Source organism: Gekko japonicus, unplaced genomic scaffold (assembly GCF_001447785.1).
Source record: "Gekko japonicus isolate JY-2015 unplaced genomic scaffold, Gekko_japonicus_V1.1 scaffold2010, whole genome shotgun sequence".
NCBI lineage: Eukaryota > Metazoa > Chordata > Lepidosauria > Squamata > Gekkonidae > Gekko > Gekko japonicus.
In genome coordinates this window covers 192116-219665 of record NW_015177078.1, presented here as the reverse complement: position 1 = coordinate 219665, position 27550 = coordinate 192116, and the positions used below count along the sequence as shown (strand labels likewise).

General features: G+C 42.4%; 1 protein-coding gene across 1 annotated transcript in view; it reads left to right on the top strand.

Annotated features, from left to right (window-relative positions):
- YWHAZ (tyrosine 3-monooxygenase/tryptophan 5-monooxygenase activation protein, zeta) overlaps positions 1–25668 on the top strand; it is a 26575-nt gene extending 907 nt beyond the window's left edge. Inside the window, exons 2-6 of the mRNA XM_015428246.1 lie at positions 1801–2104; positions 17999–18122; positions 23753–23916; positions 23999–24094; positions 24632–25668. Coding sequence (XP_015283732.1) covers positions 1811–2104; positions 17999–18122; positions 23753–23916; positions 23999–24094; positions 24632–24691 — 738 coding nt within the window. The 5' untranslated portion in view covers positions 1801–1810 and the 3' untranslated portion in view covers positions 24692–25668. The remainder of the gene's footprint in view (positions 1–1800; positions 2105–17998; positions 18123–23752; positions 23917–23998; positions 24095–24631) is intronic.
- Positions 25669–27550: the final 1882 nt, after the last annotated feature.

Here is a 27550-nt window from a genome sequence, read left to right as displayed (position 1 = left end):
GGGGGGCTTCCAAGGAACGCTGCCATGTGAGGGAGGGGGCGCCATGTTGGGGAGCAGGATGCCATTCCCTCTTCCCCCCCCCCACACACACACCCTTTCCGCCTCGCTCGGCGGCGGCGGTGGCGGCCTTGCCGCTCTCGGCCTCGCCTGCCTGGAAGTGGCTGCGGGGGCCAGCTCGCTCTCAGGGTGTGGCTTCCCGCCGGGGAGCGGCGCATCCGAACCGGTGCGAACCGCCGCCAGCGCCGCATTAGGGGGATCGGAGGGGGGCCCCACCTTAAAAGGACCGGGTGTGGAGAGGGGGGAGAAAGGAGGGAAGTGTGGGCTGGGAGGGCGCTGCGATTCGCGGCCGCCTCGCCAGAGGCTCCCTTGGGGCGGTGACCGCGCCGCAGCCGCAGGGCAAGGAGCGGGCGGGCGGGCAAGGCAGGTGGGCGGGTGTGTCTCCTCTCCCTCCCCCCTCTCCCAGCAGCGAGGCGCCGCCTGGGCTTCCCCCTTTCCCTTCGGCTCTGTGTCGGGGTGGAGATGCTGCATCCCCCTCCCGGGGCGGAGGTGTGTGTGTGGGGGGGGATTAACGCGCACAGAAGTGGGCTGGGCTCTGACACGAATCCGCCATGACAAAGAGCCCAGACGAGGCGCTTCATGTCTCGGGAGCCGGGCGGGCGGATGAGGCGGTTGCGGCGCTGGGAGGGGCAACGGCGAGGGAGAGAGCGTCTGGCCTGGGTTGTCCTTTTCTCTTCCTCTCCACCCTGCTTTTCTTTCGCCCACACGTTATCGGCTTCATGCTCGTACCCACGGCCGCTCTCCGCCCCAGCCATCTTTGTAGCCTTGCCAGCTGCGGCAACACACCCGTGGCCGCCTGTGCCAGAGAGCTGCAGCAGCACCGTTTTATACCGTTGAGTCCCAGTTTCGTACTGTACGGGAAGACCATTCCATTGTATTGCACACCACTCGCCTCCTCTCAATAAGCATAAAAAGCAGAGACCCTCCCTGCAGGCCTGTAGATGTTTTGCCTTGCAAATCTGATGACCTTAAGTCACTAAGCAATTCTACCTTTATTTTTTGCAACGTGAGCTGTTCCCAGACGTGTATTACATTATTGATGAGGAATCACTGGAGCTAAAACAGATTTTTAAAATGTTTCCTGGTCTTTGTGTAGCCTGGGTGGGGTGCCTTGCCTTATGAAGCTGATTTAATGTAAGTGGTTTGAAAATAGCACCTTGGCTCAACTAATTCAGTTAATGTAAATTTCTGTTGAAATTGGTGAGACTTGCACCATCACCTTAACACATGTTCTTCCTGGTTCAGTTACAAAGCAGTTTGAATCGGTTGGCTTCAGACCTAATGCACTCTGGTGCTAATGGGTTTTTCTTAGTGTGCAATGTGAAGTTAGAAGGGAGAACCTGAAGTTCTTAAAAGAGAAGGGAGTGACTTTGTAGTAACACAGTGGTCTATATGAAACAACATTTTAAAGATGATGTAATTTTCAAGATGCCTTGGTTTCTCAAAATATCCATGTGTCAATCAATAGTCACTTTATATAAAGAACTAAGAACATCTAGAGAAGAAGAGCCCGGTCATAAGAAGGATAGCTGACTTATTGTGGTCCAGATCCATAATGGGTGTTGAAATAAAGGTTCTTCACACACATTGGGATAACGTCTACTAAAATTAGTGGTCTTTTCTCCCAGGTAATTGAGTGCATGGCTCCTGTACAAAGGTGTACCCCTTACCTTGCTAACAGCTAGATTACAAACACTTAGGACAGATGCCTGAGTAATATCTTACTGTTTTTTCATTCTCCAGATAAATCAGCATGGATAAAAACGAGCTGGTGCAGAAAGCCAAACTGGCTGAGCAGGCTGAGAGATATGATGACATGGCAGCTTGCATGAAGTCTGTGACTGAGCAAGGAGCAGAATTGTCCAATGAGGAGAGGAATCTTCTCTCTGTCGCTTACAAAAATGTTGTAGGAGCACGTAGGTCATCCTGGAGGGTTGTCTCAAGTATTGAACAAAAGACGGAAGGTGCTGAGAAAAAGCAGCAGATGGCTCGAGAATACAGAGAGAAAATTGAGACTGAACTAAGGGAAATCTGCAATGATGTGCTGGTGAGAATTAAGTAACCTTTTTCATTATCATTTAAGGGTACATAAGTTTGTTGAATCATTGACACATTGTGATCATCAAATAGGTGACCATACAAAATATTTCTAAATCTATTGCTCAGTTATGCACACATCTGAATCTATTGCTCCATCTTTTTGGAAAATTAACTAGTGGGCCTGCCTCTTAAAACTTTTTACATGTAGCACTCCTTATGTAGCAGGAATTTGGTATCCAAATATATCGATACACAGTATAAGCTCTGTATTTGATCCAATTTGTTTTGTTGTGAGAAGTCTTTTATGGGCAGTTAGCAGTTGGGAGGAACAAAGAATTCCAACATCATTTTCTTGCTATCAGCATAGTCTAGATTCTAGAGGGTGCTGGCATGCACTTTATGAGGTTGTAATTTTCACTATAGAACACAGGCCCTTCCCTGGATAAGATGATGTAATGTTAGCCATGACTCACCCATGCAGAACATGCTGCGAGAAGGAGGAGGAGGTAGCACTGCTAGGGGCCTACCTGAAGCAAAAGTTGCTGTGGCCTAAAACTGCTAAAGTAGGCACTCCTGGTAGCTATACTGCAAATTTGCAATATATCAGGTCACACTTAAAAGAGAACCTGATGATGCAAACTCTTTTTTTCTAAATCGCTTTAACATGTTACCCAATTGGTGCATCAATTAGCTTATTGCTAGTATTTGCTGTTCTCGGATGAGACATCCAGTTGGAAGTAACGTCTGTATTTCAGTAAGAACTTTAAATACCCGTCTGCTTTGATGCTTTTTGTCAAACGATACTAGCTTAATTACCTTGTACTTTTTGTATAGAGCTGTACAAATACCTGTTTAGATATTTTAAACTCATTTGATTCAAGCTTTGAACTTATTAGTTTGAAGAATCCTAGTCTTGGCTTATTAAAAAGTGATAAAGTGGATGCTTCAATTCAAACTACCAAACCACTGTGATGCTGCCTTATATCCTGCTCAGCTTTCTCAGGTTTTTCTCTTGACACCGTAAGTGTTCCCAAGTGGAGCACTACTTTTCTTTTCATACAAGTGAAGTCCCCATAATTTTTTTACTTAGGTGGGAAAAATTAAGGGGATTGGGGGTATTCAGGACCTCCTCTAATAGCCTTGTAGGTCACAGCATGGTCACTTGTTCTCATTGGCAATTAAACTTACTCTTATTTGCAAGGATAGGAGTGGGAAGCCTCCAGTCCACTGCTCACCCTTCCATCCATTGCTGACACCATTACATCATTTAACTATGCAAGCCAGCTGGCATTTATTCTTGTTTCCTCAGACAGGTTCTGAGCTAGATAAGGAAGGGTTTTCCCTTGCTCGAGGTTTGTGTGTGTTTGCTTATTGTGATATAGGAGGGGACTCAGGGGAGGTTCTACAATCCCCCCCATCCCTTTCACTGTAGGGATGATAGGCAAGTGCATCACTTCCTGCATAAGAGAATGACAAGCAGTTTACTAATAATCGAAGGAAGTAAACATCTGAAATAAAAGGCACCATTGAAGTGCATGAGAAACTGGGCCTATTGATTTGGGTTATATATCCCACTATTCCTCCCAGGAGCTCAGAGTAGATTGCATATTGTTCCCAGGTAGAGTATCCAGGCAGTGACCAAGGCCACACCCTGCTAGTTTCAGTAGTTGATGGGCACTATATGCCTTTAGAACATACTGGTTGATCAGTTCAGCTGCTGCAGTCATACAGATTACAGTAGCTGCATGCATATAGGCCCTACATAAGATGCTGATTCATATTATTGGAGCTTCCATGCAATTTCAGAACAAGTACAGATATTGCTGAAATCTTCCTGAAGCAGCAGTGCTTGGGGGGCTGGGTAAATATAGGGTGAACTGATCTAAACCATCATGATTAACAGATAAATTTCCTGGCAGCATGCATACTAGTAGGTTACTATAACAACACATATTAATTGGTAACTAAATAGGAAGAACACTGTTGAAGAACACTAATTTAAAATCTTTCTCTTACAGTTTGTGTACTTTGCACTACAGGATTATCTCTGCTTAGGGTCATGAGAACTTGTGAAGTGGTTGGTGTTTCTGTTTTTGCTTTTTGCTGTCCACATGCCCTTGGGATATCACTTTCAACAGGATGGCCACAATCCAGTGTAGAGCTGGTGTGTCTTGGCCTGTTGACATTAGTGCACTTAAGAATGTTTAACTCTTTGCTGGACCATGGCCCGAATGTCTAAAGTTTGCAAAATAAAAATCTGGTGTTTATTAGGGAAAACAATTGGTTGAATCCAGAGATGGCTTTCCATCTGTGTGTTGGTAACTTCTCACATTACCCTTTCTGCTACTTATTTTCATTTGCTGTCCACGGTTAGTGAGAATCCCCTGTCCCCCAAAAACAGAATTTTGGGAAACTTTGGGAAAGAGATCTGCCCTCTTTCTGCTGGTGGAAGTGAGTTACACCAGCAAAAAATGACCTTTGGATTTAACCCAGTATTTGCATGTAATGAATAAAGTAAGTATCCATGCTCTTTGATCTTAAATATTCATAATTTACTGAAATAAATTCATCACAATATGTTATATGGTATTAATGTTTTGGTATTAATGCTTTGGATTAAGAGGCAGGCATTCTCCCCCCCCCATGACTCTTTATATAGAAAAGCATGTTTAAACTCTGAATAAACAGAGTTTTAAGGGATTGTTTTAAGTGTCATTTTAAATATTTTCAGAGACATTGAATTTTTATGAATAAAATTAGATTTTTGTTGTTGTTGTCCAAGAATAGTTGAAACTTATAGAATTGTGAGAACAAGCTATTTACCATTCAAAATAGGGAGTATAAAGTTTACCAAGAAACCAAGACTTTTGGTTTTTAATTTTTAAAAGTGTTTCCTTTTTGGTAGTTGGGTGTTTTGGTCAGTCAAAGATTTGATAAAGTATTTGAAAGAATGATCTTTATTAGAAAAAAAAATACAGAAATAAGTTGGATGCTTGTGCTAACTCTAAAAAAGCCATTAGCTGTGAAACAATGTGTTTAAAACATACTGTAATGACAACATGTCTATAAATATAAATAATTCACTAACTTGGCTTTAGCTACACCATGGTCATTCTGCAGCCTGAAGTTCAAAAACTTAAATTAAAGTAGAGTTATAACAGTTTTTAAAGGAAATTGTGTGGCAGTTCTTCTATATCAGAGCCCAGTTGCTCATAGAAACTTTACAAAACAGACAGATCTCATGGGGGGATCGCTCTGGTTCATGCATCAAGTAAGGTAGAATAATGGGAAATCCTTGGTGACTTCTTTCCCTGTGTGCTAGCATTCTTGTTTGGAGATGCCTGCTCACAGTTGTACTAGCAGAAAAAATGAAATGTTGAACTGCTGCCTACATAATAGCAATCTTGACATCATGAAACTTGTCTATCGTCATAGCAACTTCATCTTCCTTCTTTTAAAAGCTGAAGATTAAAATCAATTTTTTATTTATTTTTTGTATTTATAACCCGCCCATCCTGCAAGTGGGCTCAGGGCAGGTAACATCATATTAAACAGTACAATAAATACAAGGTCGTTGTTGTTTTTTAAATTAGAACACAATAATAAACATTAAAATTGGTGGTTACAGCTCAAAACAAATCAACTGGCTGTGGGAGATTCCCTGGCCTGTCAGTAACAGATGAATAATGGCCAGTTCTCCCTCTGAGGTGGAGGCCATCTTGTGAGTGATTCCCAACCATCTCTTAGGGAGGCAGGAACCTCAAACTGTTTCCTGTGGTGGGAGTCACCCTCAACTCAGTTTTCTTCCTGCCTCACTAGGGAGAGCAGTGAAAAATTTGGCTTCAGTGGGTGGGTGACAACAACCTCAAGGGGGGCCACAGATGGATGCCTGCTGCCTCAGCCAAAGGCCTGGTGGAACAGCTCCATCTTGCAGGCCCTGTGAAATTGAAGAAGATCCCACAGGGCCCTGATCTCAATAGGGAGCATGTTCCACCAGGGGCCAGGGCAGAAAAAGCCCTGGCTCTGGTCGAGGTGAGATGGATGTCCTTTGGGCCAGGGCCAGGTGGTCCTTCAGATATGTTGGTCCCAGGTCCCAGTTAGAACATAAATATTTAAGTGTAGTTAATTTCAATGAATGTAATCTTGCATGATTTGAAATCTAGCCTTTTGAACCATTACTAAAATTATGATGTTTCTTAGGCATTTGTATAACTACATGGTACATTTGGGCACCAATTTCCAAATATGTGGCACTTTTTTCAAAGAAAGGCTGAGTTTTTACAACTTAATTGGTAGTATTGAACAAAATGTGCCAGAAAGCATCTAATGTTTCTCCTTAGATATTTACCTACTTTGTAGGTAAAATGATAAATTTGTTCAGGCAGAATTCAGGTCTGCCTATATATAGGTCTGCCTATATTTTAAAATGTTAAGAGACTTTGATTCAGAGTGCCTTCTCCACTCACACACACAACTTCTGTCTGTGGAACAGAAAGTTTCTGCCTCCCCTCCGCATCCAAATGCTGCTCCTGAGGGACAGGGGGTTCCTTGGGGACGGCATGCACATGAAATCAGGGGTCTGCAGCAGAAAGTGTGAATTGGTGTAAATCGCCCCACTGATACAGTTAATAGATCAAACCCAAGGTTCTTGCTCTTGGTACTTATAAACTACAAGTGGAGACCCGCAAGAAACTTGTGGGATGGTTATCTCATTCATCACACATTTGCTTCTTCTCCTCACCCCCTACCTCTCTCACACTATTTCTCCCCTCTGCCCCCCTTTTCTTACTCTCTATTTTTCCTCCATGCATGTGACTTCCTCTCTCTTTCTGACCTGTCATCTTTCTCTGTTTTTCTGCCACTCCACTTCATCACTCTTTCTCTCTCTTTCTGCCCCCACCCCATCATTCTTTCTTTCTGCCCCCATCACTCTCCCAGCCACCTGCCTGCTTCCTCCCCCACTCCACAGAGCAGTGGTGGCAGTGCTTCTAGCCACCCAGCTGCTTCCTCTCCCCCCTACAGCAGCGGTGGCAGCGGTCTGGGAATCATAACGGATCTCCCAGCTACAGAGATCAATTCACTTTAGGGCTGCCAGCTCCGGGTTGGGAAATTCCTGGAGATTTGGGGGTGGAGCCTTGGGACAGTGAGGCTTGGGGTGGCAAGCAGCCTCAGCAGGGTATGATGCCATAGACTCAACCCTCCAAAACAGCCATTTTATCCCGGGAGACTGATCTCTGTCACCTGGACAACAGTTGTAATTCTGGGTGGTCTCCAGTCCTCACCTGGAGCCTGACAATGGTGGTTCTTGTGGAGGAAATGGCCAGAGGGTGGAGTCTATGACATTACACCAGTCCAAAGTTCCTCCCCTCCTCAAATCCCACCCTCTCCAGGCTCCACCCCTCAAATGTCCAGGAATTTTCCAACCTGAGTTGGCAACCCTATTTCCTTCCCACCCAACAGCCAACCTACCTTTATCTGCGTCTCTGTCTTCTGCTTTCCATCTCCACCCCCCAGCCTCTACCTAGGAAACTTACAGTCTTTCTCCACAGTGGGGACCAAAGCAGCTTTCATTATTCCCTCCTCCTTTTTATCTGCACAACAACCCTGTGAGGTTGGTTAGGCTGAAATATATGACTAGTCCAAAATCACGCAGCCAGCTTCCACTGCAAGATGGGGATCTGAACCTGGGTCTTGCAGACCCTTCTTTGAAGCTCTAACTGCTGCACCTCACTGGCTTTCATAGGGTGGCTGCTGATGAATGGTAGCAAGCAGCTGAGGCTAGGTGAGTCATGCAAATCAGGGGGGACCTGGCAACCCTACACTGCCAGGCCTAGAGTTGCCAACCTCCAAATGGAACCTGGAGACCCCCCCAGAATTACAACTGGACTCTAGAAGGCAGAGGTTTGTCTCCCTGCAGAAAATGGCTGCTTTGGAGGGTGGACTCTGTGGCATTATACCCAGCTGAGGCCTCTCCCTTCCCAAACCCAGCCCTCCTTAGAGTCCACCACAAAATCTCTAGAAATCCCCCAGCCTGGCACTGACAACTCTTGTGAGGCCTGGCCCCAAAGTTCCCTTCCTCCATCAAAGGCCGGATGAGGCCTGGAAAGGGCACTTCCCCCACCCTTTTACTGACGAAGCCAGTTAGAAACCCCCCCCCCACACACACACACATTCTAATCTCTCACCATTGATGCCTGAAGCAGATCCCTGCAGAGGCCATTTCAAAAGGTTTGGGGGGGAATTCAGCTGTCCCTGAAGGGATTTTTTTCGTTTTTGGATTTTTCTACAAACCCAGGAAGTCTACTGACTATGTAGGAAAAGCTGTTGGAGGAGAGTGAGCCCCCTGTTGGTGGACATAAGTATCCACACAGGAAAAAAACCTGGCTAATAGAATAAGGACGAATTTTAAAGGAATAGAATTGTGTTTGAGGTTTCTGTGTAGAATAGCTCTTGGATGTGCTTTACTCCCGTGTTTGTGACAATTCAGTTATAGATTTACCTGCAGACAAATTGATGCAGCTTGAATACTAAAGTATCAATATGTTCACACAAATAGCCGTGGTATTTCTAGCATTCACTGCCTTTGCCTTCAGTCATATTGGTTACTCTCTGTTGTCTACATAAGCTACATTGAAGTGTGTTAAATTAGTGCTTTGTGAGGGAGAGGTGTCAGTGCTCATAAAAGGTTGTACCAGTTCCCCTCTCACGATTTGGGACAGCCCTGAAAAAAGGGGCTGGTACTCAGTACTGGTGTGTACTCTCACAAAAAAGCCCTGCTTTAAAATAGTGGTCTAGGAAGGACTAGAGAACAGAATAGAAAATACAGAGGGACAAAACATGGTTACTTAACTATGTTGTATAGCACGTTTTTAAATAGAGTACAGGTTTAGAAGATAGGTCCGAGAACCAAGCTAGACAAGTTACTGGTAGATCTGTGAATTTATGTTCTGGGTGGGATGTGTGTGTTGGAATTCAGGCCAGGGAGATGTGAAGGGTTTAATTCTGATCCCTGTACTATTTTCCTATCTCAAAGGTTTATCCGCCGCCACCACCACCACAGCACTTTTATTTGCCTTGCTGCCTGTTTGCCCAGCAGGACAAAACAGCAGATAGGGGAGAGGACATGTTTGAGGTTTAAAATCAACCCATGCCATTCCACTGTCAGTCAAAACCACTCTGGAGATCAGTTCATAGATCTCCCGGTGTCTCATTTGTCTAAGCGGGTTTTTGCTGAATTTGTTTTCAATATTAAGACCTAAAATTCATTAGAATGGTAACGTTGCTTTGCCAAACTATTGTATGGGTGTATATATTCAGCATTATTTGCTTCATTCATACATTCTTACATCATCCTCACAGCAACCCTGTGAGGAAGGTTAGGCTGGGTGTGTATTGATCAGCTTGATGTCCTACTGTTATGGCTTGATGTGCTACCAATATTGAGTAACCCACAGGACATGTTCAAACAGTATAATATCACAGGTTTCTTCAGCTAGTGAGGTCTCTTCAATTAGTGAGTTGTGTTCTTTAAACAAGACATTGAATTACTTGCTTAAGTGTACTTTTCTAATATTTGCCCCCAAGCTGTGAAACAAATAGCAAGTATCTAAATTTATAGTTGACAGAATATTGTTCTGCATATAGGAGAAGCTTTTGATTAAATGCTACTTAGAAGTTCTGTCTTAAAGAGCGTTGCACTGAAAGATGTGAACAAATTCTTGCACGTTCAGTGTTCAGCAGAAAAGCATTGCTATGACAAGAAATACTCTTGGTTGGGTATTGCTGAAAAGCAGTTGTCCAACTTGGCAGGTTAACTTCTGAGATTGTCTTATCACATTTATATAAATTGGGTCATTTGTGTAACAGCTAAGCAGAAGCTGTCCATTGTACTGGGACAGCCGGCATAATGTAGTTGTAGGAGTGCTAGATTACTGTCTGTGAGATCCATGTAAGAATCCCCATTCTGCCATGGAAGCTTCCTTGGGTGATGTAGGGTCAGTCACACTCTCACAGCATCACTGTTAGGATAAAATGAAGGAGGGGAGAATGATGTACTTTGTGTCTCCACTGGGGAGAAAAACAGGGTATAAGTTTCCATTCTTTGGATGAGCCAGAGTCGGACATGTTCTGTGATGTTTTCAATTTTTAATTTTCTTGCACACTAACTTTGAATGAGGTCAGAGTAGTCAGCTTTGAGTAGTGTTTAAGAAATGACAAATAATTTGTTGAAATTTTTAGAGAAAAAAGCTGGGTTATTTTGTTGTATTTTGAAGGAGCAATAACCTTTAAAGAACAAGTTAATGCATTTTTATCCTTGGCTTTATTACAGTTAATGAGCAATTGATCTCTTTGGGACAAGTGAACTGTTCTAATTTGTCAGAAGGGACATAGAACATTAACACTGTGGTTCACTTTCAATAGTATAATTACTGAAATCCCTAGATAATTTATCTTAATGCATTGTTAGCCTCTGCATATGGAAAACTGAGTGCCAATATGATTGGCTAAATTTTTCAAGAAGGTTTTTTCCGTTTAACAGGTCAGTTGAGATTGTGAAGAAACCAGTTTGGTGTAGTGGTTGGGGTGCAGACTCTAATCTGGGAGAACTAGGTTTGATTCCCCATGCCTCCACTTGCAGCTGCTGGGTGACCTTAGGCAAGCCACAGTTCTCTCAGAGCTGTACTCTCAGTAGCAGTTCTCAAAGAGCTCTCTCAGCCCCACCTACCTCACAGGGTGTCTGTTGTGGGGAGAGGAAGGGAAGGTGATGTAAGCCACTCTGAGACTTCGAGTGAAGGGCAGGGTATAAACCCAATCTCTTCTTCTCCTTATAGGAAGCAGCTTGTTAGAAAAGTCAGTCACCTGCAAAATTGTAACTTAAATGGGAGGGGGCCTTGAGTAGTAATTGCTGGATTCCTACCTGAAGTCAAGGATGTAACTGTAATCTCGGTTATTATCTAAATTGGCAAAGGTATGTATTTTATGATTAGGCAGAGCTTTCTATTTTTCCTTCTTTATGAAGCTTAATATTTTGGCCTGCTGGAAAGGTATGGAGTGGTTAGTTAGAATGGGGAATTGACACATATTGCCCCATAAATTTTTGGCCCATGTTTCTCCCTTTGGGGTTGCAATGCTGTGAAGTCTGTCTGCTTATTTCTCAAATGTCCAGAGGCAGTGAACAATGCCATGTATTCCTTCCTTCCAGTTTTGTGCATACGTGCATTCACTTCTTCCCCTGCTGAGCAGCTCTGTAGGTACAAATAAACAAAATTTTAGAAAATTAAAAAAATAGTTTTTAAATTAGCAAAAAAAATGGGTTGAAAAAACAAAATTGGCTTCCCCTGCCTTTGTCTCAAAAAACTTTTTTATGTGCCACTTGAAAACTAATTATTTCTCAGCAATTCAATCTGCTGTTTAGGGAAGGGCTGTGGCTCAGTGGTGGATCATCGTCTTGGCATGCAGAGAGGGTCCCAGGTTCAATCCAAGCTTGTAGCTACAGCGGGCATCTTGAGGCTGGCTTCCCAACTTTAAACAAATACTTTTGAAGAGTCCAGCTCTCTCACAGAGCCACAGCGGGCAGCCTCCGTTGTGGCCAGGCTGCTTTGTGCCTCCAGCAGGCAGCACAAACGAGGCCTGGGTGTGTGTGTGCCCTGGTTACATCTAGATTAGATTACTGTGATGAGCTCTACATGGGGCTACCCTGAAAAGTGTTCAGAAACTTTATTTAGAGCAGAATGCTGCAGCCAGGATGTTGACTGGAGTGGATCATAGTGACCATATCACTCCAGTCTTGGCCTATCTACACTGGTTCCAAGTCTGTTTTCAGGCACAATTAAAGTTGCTGGTATTGACCTTAAAAGCCCTGTATGGTTTGGGACCAACATACCTGAAAGATTTGACTATTCGCTTATGTACTTACCTGGGGTCTGAACTGGCAGAGACTGATCAAGAGAGAGATCTTGGAGTTGTAGTAGATAACTCACTGAAAATGTCGAGACAGTGTGTGACTGCAATAAAGAAGGCCAATGCTATGCTGGGGATTATTAGGAAGGGTATTGTAAACAGATCAGCCAATATCATAATGCCCCTATATAAATCAATGGTGAGACCTCATTTGGAATACTGTGTGCAGTTCTGGGCACCACACCTTAAAAAGGATATTATAGCTTTGGAAAAAGTGCAGAAAAGGGCAACTCAAATGATAAAAGGGTTGGAACACTTTCCCTATGAGGAAAGGTTAAAGCACTTAGGGCTCTTTAGCTTGGAGAAAAGACGACTGAGGGGTGACATGATCGAGGTTTATAAGATTATGCATGGGAAAGAGCAGGTAGAGAAAGAGGTACTTTTCTCCCTTTCTCACAATACAAGAACCCGTGGGCACTCCATGAAATTGCTGAGCGGTCGGGTTAGAACGGATAAAAGGAAGTACTTCTTCACCCAAAGAGTGATTAACACATGGAATTCACTGCCACAGGAAGTGGTGGCGGCTACAAGCATGGACGGCTTCAAAAGGGAATTCCTGATGGCACTGGTATTTCTGGCCACTGTGTGATACAGAGTGTTGGACTGGATGGGCCTTTGGCCTGATCCAACATTGTCATCTCTTATGTTCTTATGACCACTGCCATCATACTCTGAAGCCCTGCTTCAGGTGCCCCCACCTTCTGAGATTAGGTGGCAACCGAAGAGAGGGCCTTCTTGGCCATGGCACCAAAGCTCTGGAATTCTCTCACTGGGAAAACTCGTCCATTTTCTGCCAGCGAGTGAAGACTTCTTTTATTTCATTTGGCATTACCTCAGTGGTCCCTTCTTCCTGCCCAATGTTTTTGTTTGGATGTTTTTTGTGTGTGTTTGGCTCTGGTTTTATGATGTTTTTGTTAATTTTAATGCATTTCAAGTTGTGATTTTATGATGTTTTCAAAATTTGTTAGCTGCCTTGGTGGCCCATATGAGGACAGAAAGACAGGGTATAAATTTTGTAGAATATTGGTGTGGGGGGATTGTGCTGTTATAAATTTATTTTTTACTGAGAAGTTCTTCACAGTAGAATGAAAAGCTAGCTTAGGACAAGATTGAAAGTCCATGTTAGCTAGAATGGAAGCTCAAGCTGTAGATAAGAAATGATCCCCAACAACTTTAGAATACAAAAAGATAAAACAGAAGTGCTAAGGTAACCATACAGATGAGTGCCTTCTCCTTCCACTGTTTTGGATAATGCACTGCCAGCAAATGTGATAATGGCAACACAGCTCTGTGTCAGTCATTAAATCAGTGTGATTTTAGGACATGGTCTGTAATATGTGTTTTGGCTTCAGGTGTTTCATATTGTGTTCTGTCATAGTGTAAGCATCATTATAAGTGAAATGTATATTAGGAAAAATACGTTGGCATGTATTTTTTGCTAAAAGCAGAAGGGGTTTGTGTTGCTGGAAAGCTTTAGCTCAACAGGAGAAAGCTAGCAAGAATTGAGTCCTGTTCTAAAGCTGGGTTCAGAAGAGCTTCATGTTTTCAGTTTGACTTTTGCATTAATAGAACACATTATAAAACAGGAGTCAGCAATGTTTTGTAACTGAAGAGCCAAATTGTGGCAGAGCAAGTGATCAACAAAGCACCTCTGTAAGAGAGCCTGTTTGAATATCTGAAAATACACAATTTAACATTAAGGGGTAATCAACGTTTCTGTTATCAAATTTCTGTAGTCCAGACACTGGATGTTGAGAGTCCTTTATTAGGAAGCGTCCCATATGACGTCTCAATAAGTAATTAAGCTACAGGAGCACCCTGTACAATTGTTTTGCTGCACTGGCATGGGTCACACTTGGATTATTGGCAGGTGTTCACCTCTATTATTTCCCTTTTTGTAAGGGTAATAATATCTTAGAAGCTCTTTAGTCACGTAAAAATCTTTGCCTGCCATTCCCTTCATTCTGATTATTATAGCATTCCACCTACTTCTCCAGTATCCTATAACTTAAAATATATCAATTTGTTTTTTAAAGACCCAAATGTGGTTCCATATGGAGCCACATTTGGCCCTAGAGCCATAGCTTCCAGACCGAGATGAGCTAAAATCACAAGTGAGGATATTGGGATGTAATATGGCTTATTTGACAACTGTGAACAGACTGACAGTCTTTTGATTGTTCACAGAAAAGTAGCCCCATCACCCTAGGTGTGTGCAGGTTCTTACCTAGACTCAAGAAAATCTAACAGGGCAGTAAATATGCAGTCAATGAAATTTTCAACATAGAGTGTGAGTTGGTTCTTTATTTAAAATTATATTTTTCCTGTCCTCAAGGTTCAAGAAGAGCTTGGCTAAATCTTAATATTTGTATTTTAATTATTTAAGAGCATAAAAATTAAATCGGTTCAAAAATATTTCACAAACGTCATGTACCTGAATAAAATAGTAAAGCCTTTTGACTTTTCCACTTGTAAGATGATGTGTTAATAACAATCAAAGAGAAACTGGGGATTGTGGGATCCACAAAGAAACCGTGTGGGGCAGAGAATGCAGTGAGAAAGAATTTGCTGAGATGAAATGGAAAAGTTCACAGTATCTTACCCCTTATTATATATGTCATTAGATAAAGCTAGTCTTCGACGACAGATTTTACACAATTTCTGAATAAGAGTTTTCCGTATGTAATAATTGTGAAAATTGTCTCTAGAGAGTAGATGCTGATACAGAGAAGGCTTTGTTCTGGCTCCATTGACTTCACCTTAATAAGGAGGCATACCAGTAGCACCTGCATGCTCTCTTTCCTGGTCCTCCCTAAATTATCCAGGTAGGGGGAGCTGGGTGTGTGTATTTGTACCCCTGATATGCTGCTTCACCCCTGCAGATGTCTCCCACTGCTGCTTTGCATGTTGATGGGAGACACAAAGGTTATGGGTCTCATTGTGTCCAATTTAGCTCTTGTGACCATGTAAGAAAAACCAGAAAATGAGTGTGGTGTTCTTTGATTCCAGACTGGAGTGCTGTCCACAAATAGTTGGTGCTGATCCACCACAGTAGTGGCTTATTGTTGGACACAAGAATTTCATAAGATAAGAACATAAGAGAAGCCATTGTTGAATCAGGCCAATGGCCCATCCAGCCCAACACTCTGTCAAACAGTGGCCAAAAATACCAGGTGCCAGCAGTGGGGCCAGGACACTAGAAGCCCTCCTACTGTTGCCCCCCCAAGCACCAAGAATACAGTGCATCACTTGCCCCAGACTGAGAGTTCCTATCTATACCTTGTGTACCTGGTTCTGTAACTAGGCAAGTCCTACAGAATTTGTTGCAGCGCATAAAGGCTTCAGAGGGAAGTCTGGAGAAGTATGTGTGTGTTCTAGTCCATTTTAAAGAGCCTGTGCATAGTTTTGATGGAATGTGGGGTGCCAATTAGTATTCATTATCTCCTCCCTATTCAGTCATAGTCCAAATTCCATCATGGCTCCTTATGTCTCTTTCACTTTTGCTTGTTTTACTGTGTAAACCCTGCTATTATCATTCACTACATTCTGTCTAAACACCTAGGCCTGGGTTTCAAAAGATCAGTGTAGCCAAGGCCTGCATCATTTTATTGTTGTATAATTCATGGATATAATGAACTACTTTGCCTTCTGAAGCGGGGAGGGGGGGCTCGTTCTTAGCATAGTATTGAGGATTTGATATGGTATTCCACATATTGTACTACTCACATTTAACTTTACTTGCTGAACAGTAGTCTACTTCTGCTGTTGAGCTTAATTATGTGATGCAAGTGCTATATGTACTTCAGATTCATTTGCTGTTTTTTTGTGGGTGTGCTTCAAATTATTTTATGCTTTGAGGGGCAGCTATTTTCCTACTGCTGTGTGTTGTTCAAATAGTTGAAGAGCTTTTTATTGATGTTAGATCTTGCAAGAAGTCTCCTTCACTGTTAATATCGCCATCATCTGTTTTGTTGAAGAGGATAAGTATGTGACAGGTAGTGTGAGTAGAACCATGCGCGGACTAAGAAAAACCAAGGTGCTTATCAGTCCTGATTCTTCAGGGGAAAACTCTCATTTGAAAGAGGGCAGCCAATAACAAGACACGCCTTACAATGGCACTGCCCACTTTATGGAAAGCTCAGTGGGCACCAAGGGTGCCATATTGGGGAACCCAGGGCTAGATGTTAATGCCATATTTAGCGCAAAAGTGCTAGAAAATTAAGAACTATACACTAATTTTCTTTTAATAGCCAGCTATTGCATATCAATTGTGCTTTTTATCATAAAACTAAATCACTTTGATTTTATGTATTTGACATGATGGGAGCAAACTGTTCATGCTGAAAGTAGTTGAACGTGTCAGTGTTTCCATAGTTGTATTACCTTGCATGGGGCTTGATGTAGACTAAATTTTCTACCAGCAGACCAGAACTTTCCTGTCTCTCCCCTCCCTTCCCCTCCCCCTGATCTCTGTGAAATGCTGCCCCTCAAGATTGGGGACACTGAAGAACAACATGAGGGCATTCTCCAGCAACAAAGGAGAAATTTGGAGTCAATTGCCATTTTAGCATGGATCCAACCCACAAAAGGTGCGAGGGTAAACCTTATCCTAGCTACTTGGGAAGCACTGTTCTGTGAGGGATTTCTCTGTAGCTGGAATAAGGTGTTCTGCTATGGCAGCTACTTTGAGCTTTATCCATTGCATAGGTCCTAAAAACAGAATTAATACCTCACTGGAAAGGGAAGGGGTGCTGATTCTGTGATCATTCCCAGCCCATGTGATAGTTTAATTTCAGCATTACTCAGTGTGTCCAAAAAGCAGCTCATGGAAAAGCAGCTGGGTAATTCTTAAGGAGCCCCTGACTAAGTAACTTTTGAAAGGGTTGATGCTTAGCTAGAACAATAAGAGTGGGTGCTTGAATTATTTTCTAAATGTTAGGTATTCACACTGTGGGCAGATACTTAAGGTTTGTGGTGTGATGGGGATGAAACATTAAGGGGTTATGGTATTTACCCAAACAACAAATCGAATACTAGAATGACTGGTAGGGAGGGGCTCATGAAAAGCCTTCTAAAAAGAATGGCCTGGGGAGGAATTTAAGAGACTAGAATGATAATAGTCTTCAGGAAATTTTTGCACATGTAATAGTTAATGTTTTTCGCAAGAACACACTGGGAGGGCGAGGTAAAAATTTAATAAATAATAATAGTAGTAGTAGTAATATTGCCTTCAGTTGCCATTGGAGTGGTTTTGTTCCTCTGATGCTAAAGCAACTCTAAACTATCACTCTGTAGTAAGCTTTAATCTTGTAGGGCTTCAGAAAGCAAATGGAGCCATGCTCATTGCTTTTTATTCCTTTTCCTTGCTTAATGGCTTACACTACAGCATCTAGAACAGCAGCAGAGGGTCAGTGTGCCAAAAAGGCATTAGTATTGCTGTTTGCGTTTTTGCTAATAACACATGTAAAAGAAAGATGCATTTGTCTCAGTTGTGCAGGGAGTGATTGTGGTTGGCCTTAGTAGTGTAATCATGTGTGTAAATAGCTATTTGTACAGCAAGAATTCTCTGTGAACGAGCAGAGAAATGACATAAGTTGGTTTTGAGTTCCTTTCTCCAGGCCACAATATGTTTACCTTGAGGAATCTTGAATAGGCAGGCAGCTAGTGTAAAAAACATAGGGATTTTTCCCAAGGTTAGTCTTACTTATAGATTTCAGAAACAAAAGCCATGTAATACCTTCTTAGACCCACTAAAACAGCAGATTGCTTTTTGTCTACAGATTTCAAGATATTATAAAATGTAGGAATGATTTCTGAAAGTACAACTGATTGGAAATTTTCCCTAGCATGTTACAAGCTGTATGGACTGTAGGTTGACAGAAGTAAATTCTCTATTGTGAATGCATATAGCATGTTGACTGCTCTTTATTTTCAATTTTAGTCTCTTTTGGAAAAGTACTTGATTCCGAACGCTTCGCAAGCAGAAAGCAAAGTTTTCTATTTGAAAATGAAAGGAGATTACTACCGTTACTTGGCTGAGGTTGCTGCTGGTGATGACAAGAAAGGTACAGTGCATTGGTTTCTTAGTATCAAGCTTGTTGTGAACATGTGTGGAGGGGGATGATGCTGGAATCCTGTGTTTTGGATCAGTGAGAGAAAACTGCTTGGATTTTGTAGCATTATTTTCTGCTTTAAAAGCACTGATACAAAGAGTAAGTTCTCACTGGCATATGAATAACCATGGCCTGCTTTTGAAACCTACCTTGAATGGCTAGAGACAACATTTTGAAATGTTGCATATATCACTCCTGGTATATTCCAGTCACATATGACCATCTTCCAAAAAACTAGGGCTGTTGTTAGAGGATAATTACTTTTCATAAACCAGTATAATCTAGTGAAGGGAGCCCATGTGGAGCTGTGGAGACCTTATCTCCTGGCCTCTCTTCTCTCCGCTTCATGCGTCACAACTGTGGTTTTATCATACCAGCAGTAACTGAAGTGGGAGTTAGGAAAACAACGAGCTGCTGAAGCCTTGCTGGTGCTCTAGTGGCTAGAATGTGGACAAAATGCACACTCTTGCCCTCCCACTGTTTGGGAAAGTGTACCATGTCCTGGGTGCTTAGCTGTGTAAATGAGGCCTACTTTCCAATATGGGCAGGATACGCTGTGGGAAATGCTAAGAATAAAGCAGATGCCTCCCTTCTGCCCCACCTCATTCCTTATCCTAAAAGGTGTTGTGTCTTAAGTCTTTTCACCTAGCTTGATGGGTGACCACACAGACAGCAACTAAGGAACTGTTTGACACCAGGATGAGGCTCCTTAAAGAACTTTGAAAAACCAATGAAATCAGGCATAGAGTCCTCTATTGAGAGGAATAACTAATATATGGACACAATAATACCAGACACACAACAGAACTAAATACCAGATTGCTTACATTACGTCCTCACTAGCTGTTGAGCAAGAGGATGCTTTTCCATTTCATCATTTCCCTGTACTCCCACTGAATGTTGCAGGCAGCACCATTTGCCGTTCCTTCTTATATGTCTGGCTACTAGCAGTTACTTTGCAAAGAAGAATGCTCTCCTTCACTGAGAGGTAAAACCTGTGTGGGGGCCGGACCACTTTGATTGCAAAGATTATTAGATCTCTTCCATACAAAGAATGGCCACAACATAGAAAATTAGTATGCCTATAGGAAGACTTTTAACTGAGCATTATCCCTGGCATGCTGCTTTCCCTCCGCACATTTTGGGAGAAGCGTTCAAATGTATGAACCTTTTTTGCCATCTAAAGTGGCACAGCTTTGGTAAGAGCTAGTCTTATGGTGAAGCAGTGCTTGATTGCATTCTCTGTTGTCCTGTGTAGTGGATTTGGGGGGGGTGTGTTTCCAACTGGGGTCTTTTGTACGAACAGCTTACTTACCCATTTTCTTTGGAGAACACAACTACTAGGTGTTAAGTACAGGAGGGCTGTGAAACCACTGCATTCTTCCCCAGTTACTGTAGAGTGGTGGTAAATACTGTATGCCCATAAACATTGAGATGCTCTGCGCATCACTCTTGATGATAATACTTGGAGATGGATGATGATCAGCTTTGAGGTGTAATGCATCTTCTCCTCCCCACCATCCACACTGTCTTTCTAGTTACAAGAAGGTTTATAGTGGGGTGTGTTTAATTAGATCCTGAGATAGAATCTTAAAGGCATTGAATAGACAAGTAGTGTTTTTCTACCCTTTCCACAACTTTATCTGATTTTTTGTTGTTGGGGGTTCTGTGCAAACATACCCTTTCATTCATGTAATCAGGGCAGTGATTCCTGGTCATGCTACTGTATACTTATGGTTGGTGTGCTGTGATTGATCATTGAATCAGAATCCTGTATATCCAGTGTGACTGTGGAGGATAGGGAAGGCAGGGGCAATTTCCCTAATATCTCAGTTGACTTCCTATTTGAGAATATTTGAAAGTATTTACTTATGGCTATTTTGCTGTTGTAAGTTTGCACTGATGGGATAGGTGAAACTTAGCTCTGGAAGATAAGAGTTATCCCCACCATGCCTCCATTGCGACCTGTTACTTCCTTAGTGTGCATTAATAATTTATGCTGGTATGGCAGTTGTACTGAATCTGCAATAACATAACAGTTTACTTGTTCTAACACCACCCAACTGGGCAAGGATCTGTAGCAAAATCTGTTAAAGCCAAGTATTGTTCTTATATCAGTCACTTTTAGCCTTAATGGTGTGCTGTTCTGCCTTTAGGAACATAGTTGTAGCCTTAGTAAATAGGCTAAGATCTGACTTTGGCTCCAATAAGGATAAACCATCTCCTTCCAGTCAGTTAGCACTTACTGGTGTCACTTCTTCATCTGTCCAACTTATGTTTTTTTAAAAACCAAAAGATTATGCTATCTAAAGAGAAACCCAAATGCATAATCAGAGCCACGTTGTTGTCCAGGTGTAGAAATGCAGCTGTCAGTCTTGCTTTGATGGTCAGTACCAGCTTGGAAGAGAAGTGCTGGGAAGGCAGGTGCAAGGAAGTATCATTTGCTGCTTCACCACAGGTGAGCTGCAAACTGTGGAGCCATTCTCAGTACTGTTACAGTATTTTAGTTCTTCTTGGCATCGGTATGTTGCCTTTTAAAAACAAAGGGTAGTTGTGACATTAATTATTCTGTTTACAAGCAGGACATTCTAATATATTGGCTGTGACAGAGGAGTATTGGTGTGCATTATACTAGAGCAAAGCTTATTCAGAAAGCCATGTCCCCATTTTGTCACCCTTGGAAAACTTATTTACTCCTTTTTGCTCTCTCTGTCACACTGAGCTTTGCACCTGCATAGAGTTTCAGTTATGAAACTGAGTAGAATTAGGTGCTTAGCATGAAAACACAAAACATTGAAAACAGTAGCGTCAGAGCATTATCAAAGACTGGTGGTTCCATAGTTCAGCAAAAAACAAAAAGAAAAAATATTGCCTTACACTACAAGTTGAATGTTCTTTTCAAAAGGCCCATTTTAAGCAACAGACTTTTTTTTACTGGTAATAATCCTGGAGGAAGGCATTCCAGAGACAAGGTACCGCCTTATGACTACCATCATACTTCTGTCAGTGTGGGTACATAGAGAAGGACCTTAGATACTGATCTGTTTGCCCAGGTGGATCTGTATGAAAGATAATGATCCTCTGGCCCCAGACCACTTAGGAATGTTACCCATCATAACCAGCATTTTGTTGGTTCCAGAAACTTAATTGGCAACCAGTAATAGATGGAATAAAACTGCAGTAACATGCTGCTGGAGGCCTGTATCAACAAGCTGCTTGGGCATTTTAGTCTTTACGAGTTGCAGCTTCCGAACTCACTTCAAAAGTAGCCCCATTCAGAGAACGATACTGTAGTTTAGTCTGAATATCAGCAAGGCAAGAATAACCGTGGGCTGGTCTGATCGAAGAGAGGGTGCAGAAGACTACAAGAGCGGTCCTCATCTTGGTCTGTCACACTTAGCTCAGACTTCTTCAGCATATACGTGCAATTAGGATCTTTTTGTCTTGATTCAGTATTTTGTTCTTCATTAACAATGAATTCACCCGTTGGGAGAGGTCCTTCTGAGTGTCTCACAATCCCACTTTGTTTTACCATCATGAACAATTTAGTAGTGTAGTTTGCAAACTTCAGTACCTCACTCTTCAATTCTAGATCATTCATGGATAAATTAAATAATACATGTCCCAAAACAGATCCCTTGGGGACCCTACTGCTCACCTCCCGCCACTGCAAAAAGTGCCTGTTTTCCCATATTCTGCCTTCTCTCTTAACCAGTTAAGTTCTTGTTGGGTGCCTTAGTGATTTTAGTAATGCTCTCTTCAAATTCGTTTTTGGTTTATCATCCTATAGCCTTGTGGTTCCTTTGGCAGAGTTCATGCTCCCTCAGATTTCCCTCATTTGCACTAGACTTCTGTTTTTAAAATAGGTCACATTGCTTTTGCCTTTTCTGCTCAGCTAGAATGTACTATTGTGGTTTTAAATACTATCAAAGCATCATGAAGAGACTGGACCTTCCTCTGAACTAATCCTTTAATCTTTGTGGGTACGGCTTTTGAAGTTTAATGTTGCTGTGATGGACCTTTCAGGCACATGTATGTGGAATTTGAGAAGGCTGTGATTACTATAACCGTGTGGTTCAACCACTTTTACCTTCTGCACTGAATCTCAAGTATCACTCCAGGTGATCTCCCCCCAAGTCAGATCTATAGCTAAATATTCTCAGGTATAGTTTACTTGTCTAGAAACCTCTGTCACACTTTTAACATTTACCCAACCAGTCTGAAGATAATTCCAGTTCTCCCATCTTAACTCAGAGGCATACTAATTTCTTTTAAAATAACTTCACTGTATACAGTTTTTCTTTTGTCTTCACTCACCCACTATTTCTGCTTTATCCCTCTAAGATGATCTGACAAGCTTTGGTCATCATCTTTGGGAGGTGAATTTTTCCAAATAAGAGGCTTCTGCACTCCTGTTGACTTTCCTCATGGATACGTTTAAAAGTTGTTTTGCAGCCTTTTAACACTAAGCTTCAGTGGGTCTAGTTCCTTCTTTGTTGTTGTACTTTAAGTTAATATTTAATTGTATTTTATGTATTTTAATTGTTGTATTTTAAGTTAATATTTAAATATAAATGGATACCACTCGTGACCACCTCACATAGATGCTCAATTTTCCTAACTTCTGATACTTTCTCCTTGGGCCTGACACTTCACTGCTGGGGCACCCTTTCAGTCATGTGCTGTCCTGGCCCTGCCAGTGGAGCATCCTTTGCCTCCTTCAGTGCTTTAAGGGCTCCCTGAAACTCCTGTGGTGCAGTGCTGCCTGAGAAATATAGCAGCAGTTGCCTTTTGGCCTGCTGACCTTCCAGGGATGGGAATGACAAGAAGCACTTTAAGCTTGTGATGATCTCTGGTGTCTTCAAGTAGAAGCTACTAGAAGGGTATGCAGATGAACTGCAACCTCCCCAGTCCTCTTGGTACAGCAAGATACAGTTTTAACCCCTTATTTATTACTTATTTAAAACATTTCTACCAAAACAGTACATCTTGCTGCAGCTGTTGATTGGACAGTTGCCAGTTCAGGAGCATTTATACTACTTCAGGCCTGTTTTTCTGTTTATAACCCCATATCGTGTCAGTTTCCTGCAGTGTAATTGTTGAATAGTCTTTTAAGATGAGGCTGTTTGGGGGCTGTTTAGGGCTATGCACTAGAAATTGGTAGCTCATGAATATAGTGAATTGTGCTCTGCCAGTCTAGCCCAGTTAGCTAAGTGTGTAGTTAACCTTTCGAGGATGATTCCTTCCACTGAAGGACAAACTTCTTTCCTCAGAGGAAGGCTGCATGCTTAGTTGAGTGTAACATACCACCGTTAACAACGGTAAAAAATACTAAGATTGTAATTTACTAACATTATGCAATTAAATTTTTAGTTTTGGTGTCTGTTGAGTTCAGCGTAACCTTTGCAGTCTATTAATCTTGTTTTCAGGATTTAAGTACAATATGTACATAAATATGCTCTTGGAGAATGTTACTTACAACTTATAAAACAATCTTTTCCCAAAGCTTTGTTGATCTTGTCCTGTGTTTAACATGCCATGGTCATCAATTACTAATTTACTGTTGCTCTTTGATTTTCAAGGCATAGTGGACCAGTCGCAGCAGGCGTATCAGGAAGCCTTTGAAATCAGCAAAAAAGAGATGCAGCCAACACATCCTATCAGATTAGGTCTGGCTCTAAACTTCTCCGTGTTCTATTACGAGATCCTGAATTCTCCGGAGAAAGCCTGTTCCCTTGCAAAGACTGTGAGTTACGAGTCTGATTAACACTGTTTCTGTATTAATGTAATAAGTTTTACATGTTCAAATGTACTCTTTTTAATCACAGGCTTTTGATGAAGCCATTGCTGAACTTGATACGTTAAGCGAAGAGTCATACAAAGACAGCACACTAATAATGCAGTTACTGAGAGACAATTTGACAGTAAGTATGTGAATAAATTGTGTTTAAGCAAAGCAGTAATCATCTTAGTGGTTCCAGTTGGTGTTCAGTATTGACTAGGTACTCTTGTGCGAATTTATTAGGTGACCAAGGTTTAAATTAAAAAATACTACATGGAGTGAGATTTGTGAATATGGGTTTGCATCATTCAGCTGTGTGGTGGCAGTGAAAAATTGCCACCAAGCCACAGCTGATGAATGGCAACCATGTGGATTATTCAAGTCAAGATACATTCAGAGGTGGTTTGCAATTGTCTGCCTCTCTGTTGCAACCCTGGACTTCCTTGGTGGTCTCCTATGCAAGTGCTAACCAGGGCTGTCCCTGCTTAGCTTATGAGAACTGACGAGATGAGGCTAGTCTAGGTCATCTAGGTCAGCTTGTGTACCTTTTGCAATAATTCCTTATTTCAAAAATGCATAGATTTCTTAGAGCCTACTCAAATATGCTTGCTTATTTACACTAGCTCTAAACCACCTAAAGCTTCACTCGATAACACATTATTGTGTTTTTCTTAAACAGTTGTGGACATCGGATACCCAAGGAGATGAAGCTGAAGCAGGAGAAGGAGGGGAGAATTAACCAGCCTTCCAATTTGTCTGCCTCATTCTAAAATTTACACAGTAGACCATTTGTCATTCATGCTGTCCCACAAATAGTTTTTGTTTACGATTTATGACAGGTTTATGTTACTTCTATTTGGATTTCTATATTTCCCATGTGGTTTTATGTTTAATATTAGGGGAATAGAGCCAGTTAACATTTGGGGAATTTTTGTTCATCCAAGGTGGCCAATATAGGGATGTGGAATTTTTATAAAAGTTTTACATGTTTGGCGTAGTACTCTGGGTACTTTGTGGCTTCCCACAAAAGCCAACGTTAAACAGCTTCCTATGTTGAGCAAAGAGAAAACTGCTTGCCTATTGGTCTGTCACAGTGGTTAAAAAGGGATGATTGGTTGCAGCCACACAGGTGTAATGAATGTGGGTACTTCAAAGCTGGAACACATAGCAGAGGGCAATATTGTTCCATGGATGTTGCATGTCAATCATGTGAAATCTGTGGAAACTATGGTCCAAGTATACATCCTTGATTGCAGCTGAAAAGTGTTCCTTAAGGTGGTTTGCTAACCCAATGAATTTTCTTTAGTGAAGGGCAGAAACGGTTCACATTCCATTACTTGTAAAGTTACCTGCTGTTGCTTTCATTATTTTTGCTACACAATTTATTTGTATTTAAATGGTTTAGGCAACCTAAGAACAAATGTACAAGTAAAGATGCAGTAAAAATGAATGCTTGATATCCATAATTACACTGTATATCGAGCACAGCAGTAAAACAAAAACCCATGTATTTAACTTTTTTAGGGTTTTGCTTTTGTGATTTTTTTTGATACTTTGCCTAACATGCATGTGCTGTAAAAATAGTTAACAGGGAAATAACTTGAGATGATGGCTAGCTTTGTTTAATGTCTCCTGAAAAATTTTCATGAACAATCTAAGCATAACTGTTAAGAACATGTGTATTAAGTTGATGTAAGTGGAATAAAAGTTTTATGAATGGACTTTTCAACTACCTTCTCTGTAGCTTTCATGTACGTCTGGAGTTCTTTTCAGGGTATCTTGGCTTTTTGTAAAACCATAAATGTTACGTTTTGTATTCCATTCTCTCTGCATCCAGGTTTGTATCACTTTTGTTCCAGCATCTGAAGTTGACCGTATCCATCTCTTCCTGAAAAATCTTTTGTAAGAATGTCTCCCTGGTCTGAGAATCAGTTTGTTTTCTTCTGAACTGCTTTGGCAAGGGCTAGAGAGGTAATGGCAGAGAGCTGAGGGAGAAGTGAACGTGATTGTGTTTTGTGGAATCTGAAATCCCCCTCCCCTGTCTTTCATATTGGCCACCACACAAATTTCTAACGTATTTGTATGCCTAGCAACCAACATCCTTACACTAAAGGGGCATGAACTGCTAATTGTGTTTCTAACTTATTTCTAACTTATTTGTATGCCTAGCAACCAGCATCCTTACACTAAAGGGGCATGAACTGCCATGTTTAATGTTAAGCCTGTAATGCAGAAAGTTCAAGAACTGAACATGTTCATGACCAAATGTTCCATACATACACCCACTATTTGGTATGCATTTTGCTAATTAATAAGCTGCTGATTTGGAGCACTTTAGTTTAAAAGAACAATGTAAATGTTCCAATGGTTCCTATAGGAATATAGGCTTCAATCCACTGGAAATGTCTACTGATGGAAAGGGTTTCCATCTGTGGAGTACATCTTCCTTTCTTTCCCCTCCAGCTGGAGCCCCAAATGCCCTCCAGTGATGCCTCTATGAAACAGGCAACTGCCAGGAACAGCATGGGGTCGGAGCTGACCAGAAATCACACACACACCACTTAGTTTTTAGAAATCTTATGTTGGATCCTACCTGTAGTTCCCCATAACTAATAGTCTCTCACAAGAGCTGTACTATGTGTTTACTTTACTTCTTAAAACCAGTATCAAATCGACCTAAATAGACCACCTGTTTATTCCATACTTGCTGGTTTCAGTGTTCATGAAGAATCTTCCTTGACCTTTCTATTGATTTGAAGTATACAATTTTATTTCTCTTGTTCTTTAGAGCTAAAATTATATGGAATTGGGTGTTACAAGCTGCTTAGGCAAAAACAGGCAAATAAAATACATTGACATATTCCAGCACTGTAATATAAACATGACTTTGTCCACTATTAACAAGCAAAGGGCGGTGGTCTTTTGGGGCCGGAGCGTGCCGGAGCATTGCTCTGGGAGCCCAGAAACTGGCAAAATGGCGGTGGGAGCAAGCCCCACCCCCAACTCCCTGTGCTACGGCCGGTTGCTGGCTTTCTGGGGCCCGCGCCGGAGCACTGTGGCCCCAGGGAGGCTTGAGGAGGCCCGTTGACGCCTTCCTGGGGACCATGCTGGGGTGCTGAGGCCTGAGGAGGTGTGTTGCTGTGTTCCCAGGGCCCGCCCCGGAGCGCTGGGGAGGCCTGAGGTGGCCCATCGCTGTGTTCCCAGGGCCCGTGCCAGAGTGCTGTAGCCCTGAGGAGGCCCGTCGCCGCTTCCCCGGGGCCTGCACCAGAGCACTGCGGACCCCGGGGGGCTGGAGGAGGCCCGTCGCCACCTCTCCGGGCCAGCGCCAAAGCGCTGCTGCCCAGGGGAGGCCAGAAGAGGCCCCCCGCTGCCTTCCCAGGCCAGTGCCAGAGCACTGCGGCCCAGGGGAGGCCAGAAGAGGCCCCCCACCGCCTCCCCGGTCCAGCACCAGAGCGCTGAGGCCCGGGGAAAGGCCAGAAGAAGCCCCCCGCCGCCTCCCAGGGTAAGTGAGGGATCAGTGGGGGTGGCGGAGGCTTGATTGGGGAAGTGGGGGTCGGAGAACTGCCCCCTCCCCCCATCTCTTTGCCCTCTTTCTTTT